Source organism: Polyodon spathula, chromosome 8 (genome assembly GCF_017654505.1).
Source record: "Polyodon spathula isolate WHYD16114869_AA chromosome 8, ASM1765450v1, whole genome shotgun sequence".
Taxonomy (NCBI): domain Eukaryota; kingdom Metazoa; phylum Chordata; class Actinopteri; order Acipenseriformes; family Polyodontidae; genus Polyodon; species Polyodon spathula.
In genome coordinates, this window is record NC_054541.1 from 26243646 (window position 1) to 26267638 (window position 23993).

Consider the following 23993-nt stretch of genomic DNA (forward strand, 5'->3'; position numbering starts at 1 on the left):
CTTGAAAACCAATCTATAGTTTAGTTACCCCAAAAAGATGGGCGAGTGAGCTGCAGGAAAAGCAAAGTGACTGTCATTCCAGGTAAGGTAGTATCTAATCAATAGAAACAAAATTTAATGCTACTCTGTTTGGCACTATTTGCAGAAACTCAGTCTTTACAGTATGTTGCTCTCTTTTTCTTAGCCATATTCTGTATGGGTTTTATGTTGTGTTACATGCATTGTAAAGAGTGTGGATGAAAGTGTTCTAAAACCCTGATGTGGTGACTGAAAAAAGCAAGAGCAGAAAGTTACAATAGGTTAATGTTACACCATACTATAAGCCTCAGTGACCTGTACACTTTTTTTTTTGTTTTTTTTTTGTATAAAGTACATTGAGAACAATAAAGTATAGAGTATAGTACATTGCTGTTTGCTTTGAACATTTCTCCAGACTGTATATGCCCATGTTGGTTTTAGGTCACACAAACCTTTTTTTCAAAAGTATATTAAAAGCAAAGTACAGTCAATTCTCATTACAACTAACTCAGACTAGACTAGATTATGAATTGTCTACACTACATGGTCCCAGTTAAAATGAACAGTCACTTACTGAAAGTTACTTCTTATAATACGAATTCACTTAATAGGAGTTTCCTGTTGGTGCAAATTATTTTGGAGCCCCCTGCCCCACAAGGTAAGAAAATTCGGCCTAGTTCGAAAAGCTGAGTGCAACGAATACTGGGAAATGTATTCACTGCATCTAGATTAGTACCTCGTTTCTGTATTTTTGTGCTTTTGTGGGCCTACTGATCCTCCTATGATACACTTTGAGTTTAAAGTCATGCATAGTGCATCACTGTACAAGAAAAAGAGATGTTGCTGCAGATTTCAACATTCCCACAAACACTTGGTCAACCAAAGGATACAATAAATCAGGTCTATGAACAGCAAACTGGATGCAATTAGTGATTGTGTCCAATTTGTTCAGTACCCTGATGTTGAGGAGGCCTTGTTCTGTGATCAGAATGCAGGTTTCAAATGCAGTTCATTTGCAATGCATATTTTTTAAAAGTTCAGATAACTTTTTTTTTTTTTTTTTTTTTTTTTAACAAAATCCACAGTACTTTCACATGTATAATACCTTCCATTGTTGTGCAATTTAAATTTGATTTCAGTATTACTGTGACTAATAAATACTGAGAGCATGCATTTAGCTTAGACTCCAGATAATCTAATTTACTGGTATGATTTTTATTTTTATTTTTTTGCTGGTGCCTTGAAATCTGCACTTTATTATCACTTAGTTTATTATCAGTTGAGGCATCTGAGGCCTTTCCAATGTGATGTTGTGACCAAATGTTGGCGCCACCTTTTGAATGAACTGTATCAACAACACATGAAGAAATGAGGAAATCAGCAAGCAGTTTTCATCAAATATTGAATTTGGCGCAAGCCAAGTTATGATAACTGCATTGAATCAACAGAATTCTAAAACTTTGGGTAGTTTAATTCCTGGATTAATTAACTCTCCACAGTTCAGAGCCTAATTCATTGGATTGTTGGCATATGATCTCTAACACCAGGACTGGGTGAAAGATGAGTGACTTTTTAAAAAAATTATTGGACATTCTAAATTCGGATGAAAATCAGGGGCAAAATAATTGGGCATATATATAAAAATAGCCGCTGAACATCGGCAGCTGTGTTTAGATAACTTGAATACAAGCACCAGGTAAATGGGCATAATCTGCCTGAACTATGTAGACACTGAACTGGAAAACAGAAACAGTTTACCTATAGGTAGAAACTCACACCTACACACACTACTTTAGAAAACATATTTATTTTATTAAGCAAATTAGAGAAATGTAGGTAGCTACTTGGTTTTTGGTAAGGTACAATGTAGAGACTAGCCTTTTCAGTCAGGAGCCACTTTTCACTGTCTTCTTTCCACCCAATTCTCCTTCAGCTGTATCGCGCGAGTTCCACCTCTTTACTCCAATAATCTCAGCAAAGGTGGGGTTGGAGGAAAAGAAAGAGGAGGCACGTGACGTTCATTCAGTGTTCCCTTGGAGTTTATTCTCGTGTCCTGATTACAAGGTATGTTCTCCTCGCACGTTTCTGTACACACACCCTGTTACCGCATCCACTTCCTTCTAATCCTCAGGCATTGCAGTGTGGACGGTGCCCCTGGGAACCTGCTCCTGCCATGTCGGCTGGGATACAGCGGCTAACATCGGTGGGAGAACAGCTGGAGAAACGACAGGTATATCCAATTGTGAATCGGGGTGAGAAGAACTGGATCCCCTTTGATTATATACTCGTTGTCAATGTCAATACAGTTCGGCATGTTGCTCTGCCGCAGCTGAATGATGAGTGGGAGAGTAACCAACTTTATGCATTGGTAGCTCCGAAACTAGGTCAATAGTTTAGTAGATCAAATGCACTGATTTTGTAATTGTTGTGTTTGAACTTCCAAAATCTTGTGAAACGTTTCAAATTAAAAAAAAAAAAAAAAGCTGTTTGTGTGGTGTGTTGTTACATTGTTTATGCAGTTTTATTATTTTATTGTTAAGTTCAGGATGTTTGGTACCGTTCGTTTAACTTTTAATCGAGAGAAGGTGACACTGTAACTTATTTATAGAATGTAAATACTGTTCGTTTTCTCAAACTAAGTAGTAACTGAGCATTTTGTAAATGTAATTTACTGTACTTCCAGATGTGATTTATATTATATATATATATATATATATATATATATATATATATATATATATATATATATATATATTATATATGTTGGCTTATACATTTTTTTTTTATTGCTGTTTTTGTTAATGAACTAGTTTGTGGGTTATTTTCAGAAATGACATTCCGTCTGCCTGATCTAGGCATTTCATGCAGATATTTCGTAAACAGATACTTTAGTATATCTGTAAAGTTTTATTTTGATCTATATCTTTACTGTAAAATCGCTTCGTTGTTAGGGAAAGGAGTTCATGTTCTGCTGTTGTTTTGTGTCAAGCATGGAGTCAACTATAAAATGGTTGTGTGACAGCAATAATAACAGCGTTTCCGTAAGCAGATCAGTTAGTCAGTGAAGGGTGTCTGATCATTTCTCATGAACACGAACTAAATTTTAATAAAAATAAAAGTTCTTGTAGCACTGTGGCATTTTTTTAAAATTATTATTATTTTTGCTGTAGGTGTTACGGGTCTCGGGCAGAGAGCCCATCAACAGAAGATAAAGTGTTTAATCTCTTAAAATAGGAAAAGTAAAGACAGGACTAACTCAATTGTTGCTTGCAGTCTCTCGGTTTTACTACTAAAAGTTTTAAAACATAAAACAATCCATCACTTCATTGAAATCGTGCAGAGAAGAACAATAATAATCATGACAATAAAATAATAGCAATAGAACATAACCAATAACAAGCCTTTTGAGACAGTCTTCATATTGGTATTCAACCGCTATCTCAGCTGTAGTATATTAAAATAAAACATGACAATCACAACAAAGAAGCATTCCACAATGGATAGTCTGTGTCATTTATATAGTTATGCATTCTCCATATACGTTATATAACTAGCATCACTATTTTAACACGTTCAGGCTACTTCCATGGCACTGTTGCACTATTATTAATCATCAGTTCAACTACAAATATCATTCAAGTCTAAGCATCCTGAAAGCAGTGTTAATAATGGTACATACAACTCACAATAAGGTATAAGTTTTAGTAATTCAAAACATGCATTTACATCACGTTACACCATGCCTAAATTCTACCTTTTATTAATTAGCAAAACGAAACACAGAATAACAAACATCACAGAAATATCAGTTTACACTGATTATTGGCATCAGGATAGTATGGGCTTAAATTTATTATCAGAACACCTTCAACCGTAATATTTCACAAGCATTTTATATATCTTTTAAACCAGTTTGTTTCACTTTGAAAACATAATCGCCATCTTGTCTTCACTAACACTATCTGTATTATTATCCCCACGTGGTGATCTCCACTATAATGGCCGATTCTAAATGTGCACTTCTATATATTAAAAATACATATTTAAACCACCAAAATAATCTACAGCATTTAACCTTGTGATTGATGGCGTTTTAATGCTATATTGACTCTTACTAACCTGTTAAAATAGGAAAAGTAAAGACAGGACTAACTCAATCGTTGCTTGCAGTCTCTCGGTTTTACTACTGAAAGAAAGCACGATATCACCACTAACTGATAGCGCTGTCCTGCATTTAGGCTGCTCCACCTAGTGGCTGTATCAAATATGCAGTTTACTAGGCTTTTCCTTTAGCTTCAAGGAGGACTTGACGTGTTTCTATTTTAAAGGTACAGGTAAGTAAAAAAAATAGTGTCCATACTTTTTCATGTATGAATTCTCACTTTTCGTGTGCGTCACATAGGCAGGTCGATCAGGTTCTGCATGTCACTTTTATTTAAGATACATTTAATAATAAGAAGTCGATGATTAAGTATTTGGTACTGTACTTATTTTAAGATTTGCATGTAACTACTAAGCCGTAGTGAATTTTGCAAACCATATTAAAATATTTAAGTTACATACATGCATTCCTGATGTCATTTAGGGGTGTTTTTAATTGCTCGGGCTGAAAGTAGCCAACGTGTAAATAGGGGTAATGTGATTTTTCATGCAAACAAATGCACGAGTTGAACGTGACTAGAGAGTTACATAATATAGGTATATAGGTCAATCCAGTCCGCTTGTTACATTATTTTGCAGAGAATGATCTTAAATCCTATCGAATATGCATGTCTATCCGTTTGCAGTTCGCCAACAGGTTGATATTTTAAGGAAATTATCCGTGTGTTATCGATTGCATGCTATTCACAACTCTTGTTTTATTTTCTATTCATATTTAGTAAGCGTGCTCTACATTTCACTCTGACTGGGTAACATGCATATTGCTTGATTTCCATTCTTACGTATTATTATTATTATTAACAACATGTGCCCTATTTCTTTGGGAAAAATTAGGCCATGAAGCTTTGCCCTTTCATCAAGTGCCAACCAAGTGATAAATATTAATTTAAATTCTGCATTGTTAGTGCACGAAGCGTAGAATGAAGTAGTCAAGGCTGTCATTTTGTTTTATGCCATTTAATTCATTCCCCAAGTCATAAAAAACTCCTACAATCTAGGTTCAAAAGTGTAATGACCAAAATGGTTATATACATTTTTTATGATTTGTTATATTTATTGTCCAGGCACCAAAATAATAATAATAATAATAATAATAAAAAGAATAGTAACCATTTGTGTAGCATCTCCGGAACATGGCTGTCAAAATCAGGTTGCTGATGTACAGTATTAAGTGTTATTTAGGTCACTGGGTCTTTGAGCTAGGTTAAAAATACACTGCATGGATCCAAAGTGTGTTGTGCATATCTGATTATTTCATTTTGGCCTGTTCCATTCCCAGACTGTTTTTTCAGGGAACACAGAAAAGATACAATGTCAAAAATACATAACTGAAAGGACTGCGTTTTAAAATAAGTAGGCTTCCATTTAGATGTTCTGTAGTTGGTTTTGTTGGTACAGTGCTATGTTTTCAACAGAAGTAGTATTTTAATTCAGAACGATATGATTCTGAAAATATCACTTCCCAAAAGAGACGACTGTGGACACGTAATACAGTACATATTTTTAAATCTCCATTAAGGACCCAACAGCAAAAATGAAAGTGTGTTGTGCATATCTGATTATTTCATTTTGGCCTGTTCCATTCCCAGACTGTTTTTTCATGGAACTCAGAAAAGATACATTGTCAAAAAATACATAACTGAAAGGACTGCGTTTTAAAATAAGTAGGCTTCCATTTAGATGTTCTGTAGTTGGTTTTGTTGGTACAGTGCTATGTTTTCAACAGAAGTAGTATTTTAATTCAGAACGATATGATTCTGAAAATATGCTGGTATGGAGGCATCTGTCTATCTGTCTGTATGTCAGTCTTATCCCATGTACATACAGTGGATGTAGGTCAAGGAAATATACTTTTTGATGGTATTAGCAGCTCTAACTCTTTATTACAGCCGTGGCTTGGGATGATTGTTACTGACCTGCTCATTAGTTTTATTGCTGTGCATTTTCTTACTTTTTATTTGTACATGTATTTTAAGATTTATTTTGCATTTTACTTTATTTATCCCCTTTCATCATTAGAGGAATTTATATAGAGTGTAAAAGAATTAGCTGAAGTTTTTTTTAAGTTTTTGTGGGCTGCAATACAATAATTTTGCTTTTGATGCTGAGTGATTGGTGTGTGACTTTCGTGAAAGCTGGGGAATGTTTTTTTGGGAATTGATAGATTTTGGGGGAATGTTTTTTTTTCTTTTGTTACCTGTGTATTCCTCACATTCTTGTCCATATTTACTACATCAGGGGTAGAAATTGACATGTGGTGGAGTAAATGGGCACTCCTGAAATATTTTTGTTTTGTTTTTTTAATTAGAGAAACAAATCTCTGTGTGTGTCCTAATAAACATGTGTTTGTAATGTTAAATATATTCTTTCTTGACATACTTAATTTTGAATTATGTAAAAATATATATACACACACACACACACACACACACACACACACACACACACACACATAAATAAATAAATAAATTACATTGTATCACAATAAGTCAGATAATCATTTCACACCATCATATGACTCTATGAACAAAGATGAGGAGCAATCTTCTGTAAAGTATACATTTTCTTATAAGAACAAATATGGTAATTGGTGCATGTAACTATATTTTCATAAGATATATGTTGTTTGTTGCCCTCATTCTAAAACTGTGCTCTCTCTCTCTCTTATTCAGGGAGGCTCCAGACATGGAAGATTTAGAATGCAGGTATGCATTCTTAAAACGCTTAATTTTAAATACTTAAAAAGTTTAACCTTCTAAACAAATGTTCAAATGCAGATAACTCATGACTGTGTGTAAAAACTATTAAATAAAAACAATTTGAAGATATACTGTATTTAATTAATTGGGCAATAGTCTTTTTTTATAGTTTAGAAGTTGACAGATTTCAAATTATCTTTTTTCTTCAACCTACAGGGCAGAAGAGGATGATCAACATGTGAAAGTAAAATGTTTTAGGTAAATCTTGTTCTTTTATAATGGGGACGGACAGATGGACTTGGCAATATTGCACCAGGGGTAAATTCTTAAAACAAAAAAAACAACTTTTTACTTAAGCTCCTAAATTAAATTATTGGGTTATTGTAGAGAAATGTGATATTTATATGTATATCCCAAGCCTTCTATGATTTAATAGTGAATAGTAAAGGAAATGAAAGTATTGATTAGTATATCAAATTAGTTTATTTAATAACTAATTCCATTATTGCATAGTGATATAACAGCAAACAATTATAGCAAATATGTTCTTATACAGATTATATTAGTCAGCTAGCTATGTGGCAACAGAAATAGTCTGAGCCATTAGTACCTTGTATACCAGGAACTCTTTTGCAAGGCACAGCTGGAAGTTTGAATACCAGCTAACAACCAACTTTAGACTAACTGTATGCATGCCCTAAGCTAATTACCCTGTTTCCTTAACACGCAACTTGAATTGTATGAATTACCTTATTGGTTACATTGCATCAGGGTTATAACCTGCCCTGTATCTACTCATTTGCTAAGCCAAAATAACCTAGCTTAATATCCTCAAAACCAATCTTTACCCAATCTTCAAAACCAATTACATTAACAAGTTCTTGCTAAACTTATCCTCTTTACCACGAATTTTACTAAAAACAGGATGTTCTGCTTCAGTAGATGAAACTTGCACCCTCAGCTGCTTCTGTTCCACTCACTCTTGCTCACACAACTTGTTTAAAACATACATTAACCCTTTCTTTATCACAGTACAAACAACACTATTATATAGTTTAGTTGTACAGAGTTTTCAACATTTCCCAATATGTTTGTACGTTATATATTTCTTGTTTGGTCACTTTATTTGGCATATCTTTTTTTTTCTAAATCCTGTTGACCGTATTGAGTCTTGGATTGAACAAGATTTGAATCAGATTGAAAGTGGAACTCCCTTTTAAATCTGTGATTCCTTATTCTCTTTCAGAGCACAAATTTATTTTGTACCAGTTGATAGCGGATGAACAGTGTTGCAAAAACAGAATCTCACTTAATTGTATTGCAGCAAGGTGTTTATGGATGTTGCAAGGTAAAACTCCTAATGCATTATTTAAAATGCTGTCTCATCTGTTCTCATCTGCAACTCCTCAACCCTTTAGAGAGCCACACAGCCAACTCGAGAAGAGGATGAGAGACAAAATGAATGACCTTATAGAAGAACTGTCTGCCATGATCCCTCCCTGTAACTCAACGTCTCGCAAATTAGACAAGCTTACAGTGCTGAGAATGGCTGTGCAGCATTTGAAGTCACTGAAAGGTGAGGAGAAGGGTGTGGCCTGCTCCAATCATCACAATGTTCCCCTTTGTCACATTCCAAAAATAATCCAAGGGGTAACCTTGATGAACATGTGCAGGAAAGATGTCATAGTCATGATTTGACTTTATGTTATCATAAAGTTATTTTGTGTGCTTATGTGTGCATTTGAGGACCACTAACCACTGTGTCCCACACATATTCAGCATGTCCAACCATACTACTTTTTCTGTACTTAATAAAATCATGCATTGTTTGGTCCTTCTCATAATTCCTTCTCCCACTATTCTTATCATGCAGGTGCCACCAACTCTTTTGCTGAAGCGAATTACAGGCCTTCTTTCCTGCCTCATGATGAGCTTAAACAACTTGTCCTCAGGGTAAATATTGAACATGGTAGGGTTAGGATTTGCTAGTCTGGTGCGTCAAGTGTCCAGCTATTGGGAATGCAGTAGTTCCCAGAAAACCAGTGTAAAGAAATACTACAGGATCTAGAGAAAGAAACTTATTTCTATCCAGTGTTCAATGTTTAGGAGACTACAGCTTATTTTATTTACCTTCTACATCTACAGGCTTCTAGCACTGCCTTGTTCAGTGTGAAAAAAAAAAAAACTGATCTAGATCTGCATTAATAACACTGTGTAACAAAATTTTTTTTTTTTTTGTTCCTGGGTAGTAAGTGTTATTTCCTAATTGCTTATGCCTCAAAAGTATAGAAAATGGCTATTATTCCCCACAAACTTTGCTTTTGTGACCAGGACAGTGATATTTCAAAATATCACTATTTCCAATGGGAAAATGGGCAAATGTGTGTCTTTTCGTTCACATAAAGTCAGAAAAAAACAACATATGAATCCAAATTAACATGTATTTATACTAAAATTGTAAATCTCGAAAAACTACTCACTTCTAAATCTTTTGTAGTCATCTTTGTATTACTTTAGTATAAATACATGTTAATTTATATATATATATATATATATATATATATATATATATATATATATATATATATATATATATATATATATACATACACATACACACTCTCACATATGTGACCAAGCTTGGCTGTAGTTCGGGTTCGTGCCCCTTTAAAAACGTGACCCAGAGATAAAAACTTTGATTTTAGTGCTTATGCGTACTTTTATTCAAAATACAAATAAATAAAACAAAAACCTAGCTCTCACTGAGCACTCACTAAACACTGGCAGGTCCCTGACTAACGTGCAGGACAATTTAAACACTGAAAAATTTAGACTCTGGATATTACGACAAGCACTATCTATAAAGAATCCACATTTTTGTATTTGTAACTGAAGCATAAAAGCTTAGACAGTGAAATAGCAAGATATGAAGGTAAAATGCAATACACACACACACACACACACACACACACACACACACATATATATATATATATATATATATATATATATATATATATATATATATATATTAGATATCTATTATATATATGGTACACCAAATCCTCTTTTTAAGAACAAAATAACTTTGAATCATTGAGTACCCTCTATTACCATGGTATAATTATTATAATTACTATGAAAATCCCACAAATGTAATGTGTGTGTGTGTGTGTGTGTGTGTGTGTGTGTGTTGTGTGTGTGTGTGTGTATATATATATATATATATATATATATATATATATATATATATATTATATATATATATATATATATATATAATGAGCATAATATAAAATAGGAAATATTCCATTTACCATTTACTTCTTAAAAGGTTGAATTGATTGGACAGAGCCTGTTTCACTATGTGCACCCAAAGGATATTGCAAAGGTGAAGGAGGAGCTCTCTGCTTCAGATGTGTCACCTCGGGAGAGACTGATAGACACTAAAAGTAATTTTCTTTTTTTTTGCTACATCATTTATTCGTGCTAGATTACCAGCACTAAGTAATCAATTTGTATTGATTTAATCTAGAAAACATAGACTATGACACTAACAAGAAACATTTTAACAAAGTACTGTATTTGCAGTTGATTTCAGTGTTATAGGCAGTTGCAAATGTATTTGACTTTTTTAGTTTTTAATAAATAAAATAGTAACAATTTATTTTATAGTTACATTGCATTGATGTTGACAGCAATGCAAAAGGAAACTCCAGCACACCTTTGTCTTTGTTTTTGTGAAATGGTTACATTGGACAGCCTTGAGCTTGTAACACATTTTTGTCTTTTTATAGCTGGCTTGCAAGTCCAGTCTGACATCCCATTAAGTTCTGCACGCCTGTGCCCTGGTGCTAGAAGATCCTTCTTCTGTCGAATGAAATATCATCGAATACCAGTGAAGATGGAAGACAAAGATTTTCAGTCATGCACCACAAAGAAAAAAGGCTAGCATTCAGGAATATTTCTAGCATGCGTCTTGAATAGTAGCAAGTTTACAGTATATATACTAGTGACCAGCTCCCTCATTCAGTTGCAAGAGAATAAATTAGCAAGTGTACAGGCTCATATTAATTACTGGAAAATTACTTTTATACCTGTGTTCTAGTTAAAGTTCACCAGTGTATTTATTCATACCTCTTTAGATCAGAGTTAGTGTCACAAGCCCTTTATAGTGACACATATCACAGTTATTTGTTTTTTACAAGCGTCTTGAGGTCTCACTAAATTCCTGGCTCAGTAAAATTCCTGACAAGTTTTTTAAGGATATGGAACAATCTTCTGATTAACCTATATAACGATATTTAATGTTTGATCTTTTCTCACTTGTAATTCCTATGAATCCACATTTACCTTTACCCTGATAGTAACCTATTCTAATATGATTTTTTTTTTTATTTCTGGGTGATGTGGTTTGGTCATATTTCTGAAATAAACATCCCTTCTAAATCTTTATTTATTTTTTAAAATGTTCCCTTACTGTTAACTCAATGAACAATAAATATAAAAAATTACATGTTATTAATATGCAAAATAGCAATATAAACTGCAAAACGAAATGTAAAATCTTAGTGATATACAGATAATTTTTTGTCAAATATTCTGAAATATGTTATTCTCCTACTTAGATTCTCAAAAATACTGCACATTCTCTGCACTGGCTACATGATATGCTGGCCAACCAGTCAGATGGGAATGGAGAGAGAGAGCGACTCTGAGAAAGAGAGCAGTAACTTCAGCTGCCTTGTTTTTATTGGCCGCTTTCAACCACACACGCTGCCCCAGATGAACAGGGGAATCAAAGTGATGCCCACAGAGTTTGTTACTCGATATGCTATGGATGGAAAGTTTACCTTTGTGGACCAGCGGTAAGGCATTCAAAGACCTTGTTTTTCTTTTCTTTTTTTATGAAGGTTGTCGACTACTCCAAAATAATTAATTCGATTTATTTAACTAGATTTAATTAACTAGATTTCATGATATTTTATTGTCCTATCTTCCTTAATGGGGCACGTGAAGTATTCAGATTTCCTAGAATATTTTGGATACATTTGTTTTTCAATTTATCAATGAAAATGAACAGAATATTTTGGATTTCAGTTGGTAATAAGAGCTGAAAGGTCAGCCTTTTCTGCTTTTCTTCTGTATAAAATTTTGAACTGCTTAATCTCTTCATTTGTACATTCAACCTTAATAAACATTTAAGGCAGATAGTTTGTCAGTGTACTTAATTTTATTAAAGTGTGTCTCATGAGTAGCTGCTTATATATCCCAAGTTTTTTGTATTGCCAGAAAAAGAAAGATGTTGAAGTCTTGAAGACTTTATCATATTTTAAGGCATTAATTGGGTTATATTGGTGGCTGGAAATTACCATTTAAGTATTGCTGTGATCACTTAAACTGTTCCAGAGAATTAAGAATGAGATTATCCTGTGCCACAAGGTGGCTTGCAGACAATGGGTTCACATATTCCATCAATACATTCAGCCGTTTTGAGTTTACTGTCGCTAGATAAATACTTAATTGTCATTCAATGACATAACTTTCAAGCAACATATCTTTTTTGTCGTTAGCCTTAATAAAAATAAAAAAAATCCAATATATGTTTTCTTAATAAAAGTTTTAATAAAATGTACTGACAGACATTTACTGTACTGTAGCTTTGGATTTACCACAGCTTCTAGATGACACACCTTAAGCAATCATCTCTAATTTGAGCAAAATAAATACACACATTTAACCTGTATCTTATTTTTTTTAAATTTGTCAACAATGTATTTTACAGGGTATTTCAAGTGAAGTAGGTTCATACACAAATTTTCAAACGTGTGTGTATCCTAGCAGCTCTGGAAAAGGTAGGCTGTACTTGCAGCTGGCACTTGTCGAGTTGTTACTTGGTTCAGCAAGGAAGTAAAGTAAGTGTGTGTGTGTGTGTGTGTGTGTCATTTGAAGGGATGTTGGTTAGAAATTGTTCTTAGTGGTTTTCTAGAATGTGTGATAATTACTCAATTTTAAAGTAATTCTGTAAAATTTGAAAATTCAGACCTTCCTACAGTAATTTATTAAATTAACCACTAAGGAAAAGGATACCCTTCCCTCTTGGACAAGTGTCTGTTTTTTTGTTTTTATTTTGTTTTATCAGCTGTCACCGCTCCCCCCCCCCCCCCCCCCCCACCAACACCAAAGAATATACTGGTATGGTTTCTACTGAAAATCCAGACATCCAACTAATGGATACATTGATTTGGAGGGCTATAATATATATGTTACAAGTCTTTGTTTTGATTTTTCTAAAGGGAATTCTGTTTTGCAGTGTTGCATTAGTAGTCACTGCAGAGTGACCAGAATCATTTTTTCTCACGGCAATGTATATATTTATATTGTCTCCTTTAATTGTACTCACAAATTCTTGTTTTCTTTTTTATTCTTTTCTTTTCTCCAAAACAGAGCAATCACTGTTCTAGGCTATCTGGCCCAAGAGCTACTCGGAGCTTCTTGTTATGAGTACTTCCATCAAGATGACCTTCTACATTTATCTAATAGACATAGGAAAGGTACAGCATACCCTATTGCTGGAACACCTACATATAGAATATATAAAGAGATTGTTAAAAGAATATAACAATGTTGCCGTATCTCGGTGTGTATCAGCAACTCCCTGTTTTTGCCACCTACAAAGTATGCTCACTTCATCATTCTGGACACTGTCTTGGTGATGTCTGATATAGAAGGTGAATACATCTTTGGAACACATGTAAGCAGTTCATTATGATGTCGCTTTAAGACTTACTTTAGCTGTCATCTGGTTGCAGTAGTGCGCACCTCAGAATTGACGAGTGTCCTCCAATAATGGTACATCATCATCACCTATGAACTCCCAATGGTTTCATTGGTCAGCAGTGCTTCACATAACGCTCAAGTGCTTTTGAGTTTTAGTAACTTCCAATGATTAGAAATGTAAAGAACATTTAACTTGTCTGCATTAACTGCTTGGAAGTGTTTTGTACATTAATTCTTTGTCCTGTCCATATTGTCCTAAGTTATAAATGGTAAAACTTTCTAAATTCCTGCAATATGTTGCACTGCATTTTCATAATATGCACAGTATATGACAATGTAGCAATGTGACAGGTTGGTTGGGGAACGCCATCCCTACATTTATATCTTGTTACTACGGGTGCATGCTTTTAGCTGAGGTTTTCACTGAATGCTTCACCTTTCTCTCTTTTTCTCCCTAGTTCTACAAAGTAAAGAGAAGATTGAGACAAATTGCTACAAATTTAAAACAAAATATGGCTCCTTTGTCACCTTGCGAAGTCAGTGGTTTAGTTTTATAAATCCCTGGACCAAAGAAGTAGAATATATAGTGTCTACAAATACAGTGATGCCGTAAGTATCTGTCAGACGCTGATATGTAAAGGTTCTTGGTCCCCGACACGTGTTTTTAATGTGCCCCTTGCCATTCTGTTCAATGGCATTCAGATAAACGGTAAAACAAGTGCAGGCACACCACTAACAGTCTGCAGCAAGCTACTGCAGGAAGAGTATACTTGAGTTGTGTGTGACAAACTCCAATGTTTTTGGGGGGGTTGGGGCTGGAGGTATTAAAGAGTTAGTAGCAAGGTTCTGAAAAAAAAATATAGCGTAATAAGTCGCCACGTGTTGCTACGACTGTTTATGTAATGTACAGACCTGTCAACTCTCCCGTGTTCACCAGGAGTCCTCTGTATTTAGGACCCTTCTTGCGGACATCTCCCAGGGCATATTTTCTCATGTATTCTACTGTTAAACCCCCCTTACGTCAGCAGACCGTTAATGTCTACAAAATTCATGGCCGATGTACGATTACTGTAATCCCTGTCTGTACTTGGCAGGGTTTAGGACCCAGGGGAGTCCTGTGGCAGGCATGCATTCAGTGCGCAAGGCAAGTTCACATACTTAGCCATGCACCTGCACACTCCGCTGCCCGCTCTCGATTTTGTTGACAGGTATGATATTTTATTTTACAAAAGCTCCCGTATTTTGAAAACTCAATGTTGACGGGTATGTAATGTCTCTAGAATTATTCTTTTCATTGTTAATATCCTGACAACTTTTTACACTTAACTTTAAAGTCTGTTTCAAAGCTCTTTTGAAAATGGCCGCTCTAATGCACTGGGGTTTGAGTTCTGTCTTCAAAATCACTGCAGGAAGAGCCATTTAAAAAAAAAAAAAAAAAAAAAAAAAAAAAAAAAACACGTAAGTGCACTAGAGCAGCCACTTTCAAAAGAGCTTTGAAACAGACTTTAAAGATATGTGTAAAACGTTGTCAGGACATTGAAAATTAATTTTTACATTGAAAATTAAAGTCGGAGGTACATTTTTTAAACAGTTGTATCAACACACATGCAACACTATTTTTCCGAACCCCGTTGTTTACTCGAAGATCCATCCATAAGATCTTTCAAACTTATATCTATTACTAGTGGATATTTCATGGTCTCATGAGGAAGAGTGGCAATTGTTGTGGTGAACAAAAGCCTTCTAACAATAAAGGCCATTGCACACTAGATCCAATCATTCATCCGATTTTAACATACATCTAAGAACAAAACGTTCACGTGCATTCCCTATTACACCTGGCACACTGAGTCCGTAATTGTCATATGACGGTGATGCGTCAATTTTGGAATAGAAACTAGTTTGATTTGATCCGGTTTGACGTGCGTTAAAAAAATACATTGACCAATGAAAAAAGATGAAACGTGACTTCTTGCAGTTCTCTGAGCAAAATGGAAAAACTAATTGTTGTCGCCAAACAAAAATTACTTTATGGTAAATCCAACAAAGATTACAAGGACTTTGGGAAGAAAAAGGAAAACATGGAAAGACATTTTCGTTGACTTGGGTGTGAAAGATATGTATCATAAAACACGAAATTATGAACTGATAGCATACATAAACACGTGGTTTTTGTGCAGTATAGGTTATTACAAGCATATACTTTTTATTTCAATTGTAGTCGAGGAAGTAAAGAAACAATGGCCTAACCTAGGAGGCACGTACATATCCGAGAAAGAAGCGTGACAGGGCAAGAGCGGCCAGGGCTTAACAGTCAGAAAAGAGGGGCCGTACAAGAGTGATGGAATTTCTAGCTTCATACACAGAGTGAAGGGCATTATGGTAAAGATTTTCGGTAGCTCATTGCTACCTTCCCAACTTTTAGATGTATTTAACACAGGTGCCAGTGCTTGAAATAAACTATTGGTAGTATGGTTTCTGATGCTATGACAATTGTATGCAGTTATCATTTTTTGTTATGTATTGTATAACAACATTATTGTAGATCTAGTAGAAACATAATAATTAGCAAATGTTTAACTTTCTTCGTGCACTAAAGAATAAAGTGGTTTATAATCAGTGTTCGCTGACCATTACGCTTATACTACATTTAACATCTTTTTGTGTTCAAAGTTATGCAAGAATTAAACAAATTGTATTTTTTTTTTTATTAAAATACTGAAACTAGGTGTATTTACTACAAAGCCTCCACTGCACACCAGTACTCTGAAGTACAATATTAGCGCATCTAGTGTGCGATGGACTGACACACAACTTTTTCGGATGACGGATGATGGCAGAACGGATCCAGTGAGCAAAGCCCTTAACCCTCCTGTTTTTTGTGTGTGTGTTTTTTTTTTTATTCTAAAGCAGTGGATATGGTAGTACCAGGGACTCGGCTGAAAGTTCATCACAGCAGAGTGATATTAAGTCATCTGAAGGTATGCCCGTGCTTAAAAAAACAAAACAAAAAAGAATATTAACAAGCTCTTTGCCGAGCTCTCTTTTCACTTACAAACATGTCTGTCATATATGCCTTGCCAAGTTAACAAATATAAATTAAACAAATGCTATATAGTTGTCTGCATTTGTTCCTCATTATTTTCCACGCCATTTTAGGCTCCAGTGGTACAGTGATTGGTGCTGGAAGTATAGGATCTCAGATTGCTAATGAACTGCTAGATTTCAATAGGTCAGTATATGGATGTGTATAAGGAAGTATAAGAAGACTGGGTCTGTATCACTCTTTACAGTATTTAAACAAAGAAGACCGGGTCTGTATCACTCTTTACAGTATTTAAACATTAAATGAAGATTTCAACATCAAAACGTGAATTTGTCTGTAATGACTTAATGATGGACTACTCCAGTATACAGTAAATCATTACACAATAATAAACATAATTGTAGCTTTCATATACAAGACAGAGACCTATGAAATTTGATACATGTTTAAAGTAATGTAAAAAAGAAAAGGTTGACTAATATCCTGCAGGTCTCTGTCTGCTTCAGTTAGCAATTTGATTTTGGAATAAGGTGAGATCTACATTTACTATTGCGCAGATGGAAACGAAACATTTGGAATACATATGACTGAATGTAGTCTTCTGTATTTTCATGCAGGATGTTAACAAGCCTTTATTTTGCAAACAACAGATCCCAGAAGGTAACTATTTTCAGGTATGCAGCTGGTTTTCTTTTTTCTTTCTAATATTTACTCTAGGTTGAACTCCTCTCCGTGTAGCACTGTTGGCTCCTTCACTCCTTTTCAAGTGAAATCCCATCTCACTTTAGCTCAAAGCAGTATTAACGTGAGTATTTTACCTTAATAGCGCACATCTCTACATTTTTAACAAAAATTGTCTTGCACTCCTAGAGACCAGACTGCAGTTTCTCACAGAGATAAACATCTGAATGTATCAGTCAACCTCTGGGGGTGCAATAGGGACTTGTTTGTCATTTCTGTTCCCTTTTTCATGTGCTGAACCTTTTATGTACAAATATGCTGTCTTTAGGTGCCAAATAGAGACGCTGCTGCCCCAGTACTCACTACAAAGCTCAGCCAAGAAAGTCAGGGAGCTTCGTTTCCAGTCAGTGAAGAACTGATGAGTAAGAGTTTTAAAACAGGAATTATTTTTTATTATTATTATTATTAATATTAATAATAATAATAATAATAATAATAATAATAATAATAATAATAATAATAATAAATAATAATAATAGTTTGTCATTTTAAAACTGTTGTCGAAGAATAAATTGGAAATTGGACAGTTGATTTAGAGGTGTGCAAGCAGTGCTAACAATTGGGGTACAAAAGCTTTGAGAATCTGTCCCTATGTATTTATCATGGTTTTTCAATGCCAGACTATTTCTATTACAGATGCCCATTCCCAGCTGGATCTCGACATGCTTGTGGGACCTAGCTTTGGTAACCTTGGCAACGATGAAGCTGCCATGGCTGTCATTATGAGCCTGTAGACAGAAGGTGAGCTGGGTGTAAGAGAGGGATTCAATGAAGCGCACTGGTCTCAATAATCCTTATTTTTCAAAGTTGATTTTAATCATTATCATTGTTACTTTCTATTTAGGTAGCATAAAGGGTTTAAATATGCAGCAGTGTGCTTCATAAGCAGAAAAGTCTTCATAAACTGTTTACATCTGTGCAGTGTGGGTGTGTCATGAAAAGAAACAATAGAGCACCCTTTTCCGAAATTGTTTATTTGAAGATAAAATATTGAAATAAAGCTGAGAATTCCACTTCTAAATATGTCTCACAAATATTAAAATAATTTTGTCAAAATCTAGGGTGTTTGTTAGGCCCATTTGGTAATTGTAATTTGACAGAGATGCTAAAGGGTTAAATAATTAGAGCAAACCACTTATATTTTTACTATTAACGGGTCAATTTTTTTTTTTTTTTTTTTACTATTTGCCCAACATGTTTGGATGTTTAGGGGATAAGTGATCCAACTGTGTGTTTTGTGTTCCAATGCCATATGACATCTTACTAAAGTTTAACAACACCTGTATTTACCTGTCTGTTTTCTTTAGCCAACAGTGATTTTAAGTTATCCGATCTAGAAAAAAAAAAAAAACATACATCTGATCACTATCCACTGACTAAAATCAATTTAAAGTTGTAACCAGTCAGGTTTAAAAGTGACACGCTATATAATTTGTAATCATAGCGCTGTATAATTATGCTGTGGAGTATGGAAGATGGTCCTGAGTGCAATTGATTTGAGTTTAATTCTTGACTTTTTTATTGGATAAGTATAATGTTCTTAATGAAAATAAATGATCTTCTAGTCCAAGCATTAGCCTGGCATAAGAATTGTTGTTATGTAGGTCTTCTGTAAGTCCTTAAATGAATCTGTCTCAGCATGCGCTATTGTAATCAAACTTCAATCATAATTTCTGATTTACACACACACACACACACACACACACACACACACACACAGTGCTTAACTGATCAGTTGATTCATTTTCTGTGTTTATCTTGTAAAATGTATTGGGTGAGGCCAATGTTCATTTGCACTGGGGTCAACAGGTTACTTTATGTGAGATTAACACAGCTCCTCTGTACTTCATTGGTTATTTTGTTCATAATGCAAAAGCATTTATGTTTACCCCGTGTACTGAAATCTTGTTGCTGCTACTGTGAGCACACTGACTTTGTGAATGAGGTGTTACATCTCCAAAGGCTACTCCTGTGTAAATATTTGAAATAAACATAGTTTCCTGTACACATGCAGTATCTTCGGGTGTCTCCATCAATACTGGCCATGATATTGCAAAGTTGACTTGGTTAGTGCCGAATTGAGGGGATTACTGATGAGCTATTTGTGAACATGTGAAGGATTAAAGGAATAAGTCTTCTATTCCCAATGTGTATGATGAGTGGATTGTATTATCCTACTGACTTGTAGAAGTTACCGTTGTACATTTCTTTATTTATTGGATTGGCAGAGGGTGTTGTGACACTTTTAGTCATGCGTGCAATAATAATGTTTGTGCTGGAATAATATATCCTGTCTAATCCCAGTCACTGTTGGGTGTGACCAATATACTTACTGGACCTTTTAAACTGTGGAGATTGAAATAGTATTTTAAAAACCCATCTGAAGCTGCCAGCTTATGCAACATCATGCCTCGTAGTATTATTGCTCATGTGATTGCATTTCCTTACCCTTACACAAAGCATTGCCCTGTTTGATGGCAACATCTTGAGCAATGTTTTACAGCTTAGCACTGTAAGGGGTCAACTACTATGTCTTTGCATAGGATGATCCTGGGATTTTAACTCCTTAATACCTTCTGCTTTTACAACTTTACAAGGTGAGTTAAGGGGAGGTGGCTCCTTTAAAGACTTGGAACAGTAATTGAAACTGCAATATCACTTTAGCCCACAAGGTGGAGATAGCAGTCTGTTGCTTTAAAGTACTTTATCATTAGTTAACTTTCATATATATATTTCTTCCGATATCTGTTTGAGATCATCAGTGCATTCTATTTGCAGATATGTAGGTAAGCAGTGGTGCTTGTTTCTCAGATATCAGTGCTTCTGGGGATAGTATCGGAGAACACTTCCATGGCTTCAAGACTGTTTGTTTGTTTGGGTCTGTATTAACATCTTGAACTGTATTAACCAGAAATGTGACAACAGCAACAGACTTCCTCATCACCGACTTGAATATTCGCTTAACTTGAAAGCCATGCAAAAGGGTTTTTTTGTACTGACTGATCTTGAGCACTACAGCCATCAATTTGCACATAAAACAAACAAAAACAAGTTTTTAGCTGTTCCCAGCAGCTGTTCGGTTGTATTTGCAACACTAACTAGATGCAAAAAAAAAAAGTCAGTATAACATAATCTGTCATCTTAACTGTAAGTGTACCCGACTAAATATATTATGTGTTCTGTCTGTTTGTTATATGTGATTAGGTTAATGCTCAGTGGTATATGTATAGTGTAAGTGATATATTTCTTGATTGTTTACTGGACAAGTCATGTGTAATGTCACCCCTTCCACATTCTGTATCTGTTCAATAAATGGAAATCTCCGTCTTGGCAATTTGCACGTGTTTTGCGCATTTACCTTGAAACTACAGTAGTAGATATGGGAATCTAGAGCAGAACCTGATCACTGATTCCATGTTGGGTTACCTGTCCAACTTTTTGTAATCTTGCATAACTCCTTCCTTCTGTAAACCAAATGGCTTTAACATTTTGACTGGTGTTATACAGAATTCCAGTACTTTAACTTCGTTTGAATTTTAATACTACATTGGCAAAACCTGTTTGCTCCTTGCCGTGTTTGTTTTACCTCTAAGCTCATTGATACAGGTGTCTGGTGTACTTCCTGTACCTTTGAGTTGATGCAAGATCCAAACAAGTGCATTCTGCGCACAGACAAATTTTCTGGTCCTTAATTTCATAATCATAATAGGACTCAAACAAGTTACTTATTTGTCACATAATTTTGTTACTTAAAACCTCATTTTTGTAATATGTTCATGTTAACTTGGCAAATGGTTGGGTCCATCTTTAAAAAAAGTTTAGACTAATGACTCGCAGTTAGAAGGAAGTTGCATCTTATGCTCAAACATCAGCATGATAACCAGTAAGTCACTCAATTCCAGCTTTCTGCATTTCCCAGGAGGCATATATATATATATATATATATGTATATATATATATATATATATATATATATATATATAGTGACGAGTCACTTACATTGTGGGGAAATAAACAAATTACTATACTTCACTCGCTAGTGAATCCAGAGCCACACTTCATCTGTACCCATTTAAAGGTAAGAATACTTAACCACTGAATATGAATCATGAGAGCATAAAGTGCAGATATAGACATTGCTTTCCTTGATGTCGTTGTATTAACCTTCTTATCCTTGAAAGTTAAAGTGAAATTATAGCTCTTAACGGAGACTGAATTTGCACTTGCTCATCTGTCAAACAATCCACTGCTTTTTCTCTTCTTTTTTTTTTTTTCAAAATAAACATTTGTAGAGCTCCTAATATAATCACAAGATGGAATGCTTCAGCTTTCCGTGTGGTACAAAAAGTCATTTTTATTACTCCCACTCCCGCTTACTCCAGCCAGGCACTAATTATTCTCTGGGGGCCCTTTCATGCACTTTGAGAGAGGTCAACACTGGTGCAAGTTGTATCCGTAGCCCATTGTCTCTGCAATCAGGAGAAGGCATTCCTCCACACTGACAAGCATGAGTGCAGCTCCTGTGACTCACATGCACAGCATGGTGCTACAGCAGCACAGTCCAACAGCACCTCAGCAACATACAAACAGACTAAAGTTTTACGGGTAGTATTTTTTTTTTTTTCCCCAGAAGGTGGCAGTGTATATTTTACTTGTACATAACCTTTTAAGATATTTTATTATTTGGTTGTTTTGAAATCTAGTTATTTAATTATTTACCTTCCTAGGCCAGAGGAATTTCAGTTTCAACTGTAGTTCATGGGAAGTTTTGAATTTTATCATAAACAAACAAGTCGGGATGCTGTTATTTGATTGTTAAACCACCTGTTCTGTTCCCAGAAAGGAGTGGGAGAAACTCTGGAGTGGAGCTCTTAACCACATGCATGAGAACATTGACATATGATAAGAAGAGGTGTGAGCTATCTGACCATAATGCTTCTTGTTGTTTGTTACCATTAGTTTGTACAGAATGACTAATCGTGTGGACTAACAATGTACAGTAGTCTGTAATTCATCCTTAAATAAAGTTCTGGTATGTTAGGCTTCTCCCAATGTTGTATGTTCTTTATCTCAAATATTATTTAATCTTGGGGAGCCAGGTGGAAAGCTGTCATTTTTTGTCACATGTCTAAAGACTTAAGAGGGATCTGACTCATTGGTGGTGGCTAGGTTTTTCTAGTGTGTTTGTATTTTTAAACAGTAAAAGCATTGGGCTGTTGTATTACAATGTATCACTGTTGTTGTGCCCATAATCGCCGTGAGTTGGACTTCAACTGAACCTATATGGCTTGGTGACAGGACAGCAGTTAAAGGTGTTTTGTATAATAAACAGAGTCTAGTTACATAAATGAAGTAGCTTGGGCATTACAGGGTTAAGATTTTAATTTGAGGGGTATTACATGTGTGGCAGGGTGAAAGCCGAATTGACGTGGGGAGGTGATGGCGATGTACTGTGTGCTATGTGTTGTTTGTGAGTTTTTGTAGAACTTTTAGCTTTGGTCCTTGTGCCGTTTTCTTAAATGTGTTTTGTTTAGTGTTTCTATCCTTGCATTTGTAAAATAAAAGTGCACTTTGCACTAAACTGCAGCTTCCTTGTTTGTGTTCTGAGTCTCTCTCCCTGCAAATGTTATCCGGACGGTGACGTTACCCTGTCACACATATCTCTTATGAAGTTATGCACAAGGATTCTTTTTTGTTTGGAATATATCAGATGCAACTCAATGTTTAATATAGAGTTACACTTTCCCTGAACCTGATTGTTTGTTTCAATGTTCTTCTGTGAATGTGAATAGACCTCTGTTTGCTCAAAGCTTTACAAGAATATGTACAAATCAATTCAGTGATATCAGAGTTCAGGCATGTTTCCTATGTGGTTTGAAAATAAGTGGGGGCAACAGCTGTAAACATTCATACTATCTTGTGACTAGTAATGGTAAATGTTTTTAAGACACTGACGGAAAGATGAGTTCTGGTGATGAATCTTCCTCCCGACGTGTGAGGGCTCTAAAGAACGAGAGGAGAAGTATCTGGAAGGGCTGGCCTGACAGTTCGTTTCCGGGTCAGGGAAGTGGGTCAGCCTGGAAAGAAGCGCGACTCTGTTGTAGACCATATTGATTTGAAAGGCTGCAACCGTTTACCTAGATATCAAGTGGGATTACATATAGGGGCCAGGGTAACGCTGATCTTTTCCTTCGTTTGGGAACGTGAGGAGAGAAGGACTGAGAGAGGAGCTCTCAGAGTGTATTACGTGTTGTGTGTTGTCTTTGTTTGTTTATAATCGTCTGTCTTTTTCGCACCACTAGACAGTTAACGCACACCTCCGGAGCTGTCGCCACGTAAAGCACTATCCGGAGCACCACTGCACAGAGCACCTGCACGTTTGAATATCACCCAGGACTGGTGACCGTGCCTTTGTTTGTGTGTGAGACTGTACTGTGTTCGCCATCCCCGCGCTTTACACATTGTTGTGTACGGCCGGGGATTTATTATTTGACGGTCGCCAGACCTGGAAACAGCACAAATAAACATTTGTTCACTGAATCACTGTT

The 23993-nt window shown here is 35.3% G+C and overlaps 1 protein-coding gene and 1 long non-coding RNA gene across 2 annotated transcripts; one reads left to right on the plus strand and one right to left on the minus strand.

The window, feature by feature from the left end:
- Positions 1-1809: 1809 nt before the first annotated feature.
- LOC121319685 lies at positions 1810-4180 on the minus strand. Its single transcript, XR_005950737.1, has 2 exons — positions 4138-4180; positions 1810-2233 (listed from the first exon to the last, which is right to left on the minus strand). It is a non-coding gene; the product is annotated as an uncharacterized LOC121319685 (long non-coding RNA).
- On the plus strand, positions 2161-19410 carry LOC121319683 (aryl hydrocarbon receptor nuclear translocator-like protein 2). The gene is given in 16 exon segments (XM_041257366.1): positions 2161-2248; positions 6852-6884; positions 7095-7136; positions 8297-8454; positions 8752-8831; positions 10213-10330; positions 10676-10825; positions 11507-11527; positions 11530-11746; positions 13326-13432; positions 14117-14267; positions 16569-16639; positions 16818-16890; positions 17422-17509; positions 17714-17807; positions 18082-19410. Coding segments are annotated over 15 exon segments (1488 nt in total). The 5' UTR covers positions 2161-2248; positions 6852-6864; the 3' UTR covers positions 18180-19410.
- The last annotated feature ends 4583 nt before the right edge of the window (positions 19411-23993 follow it).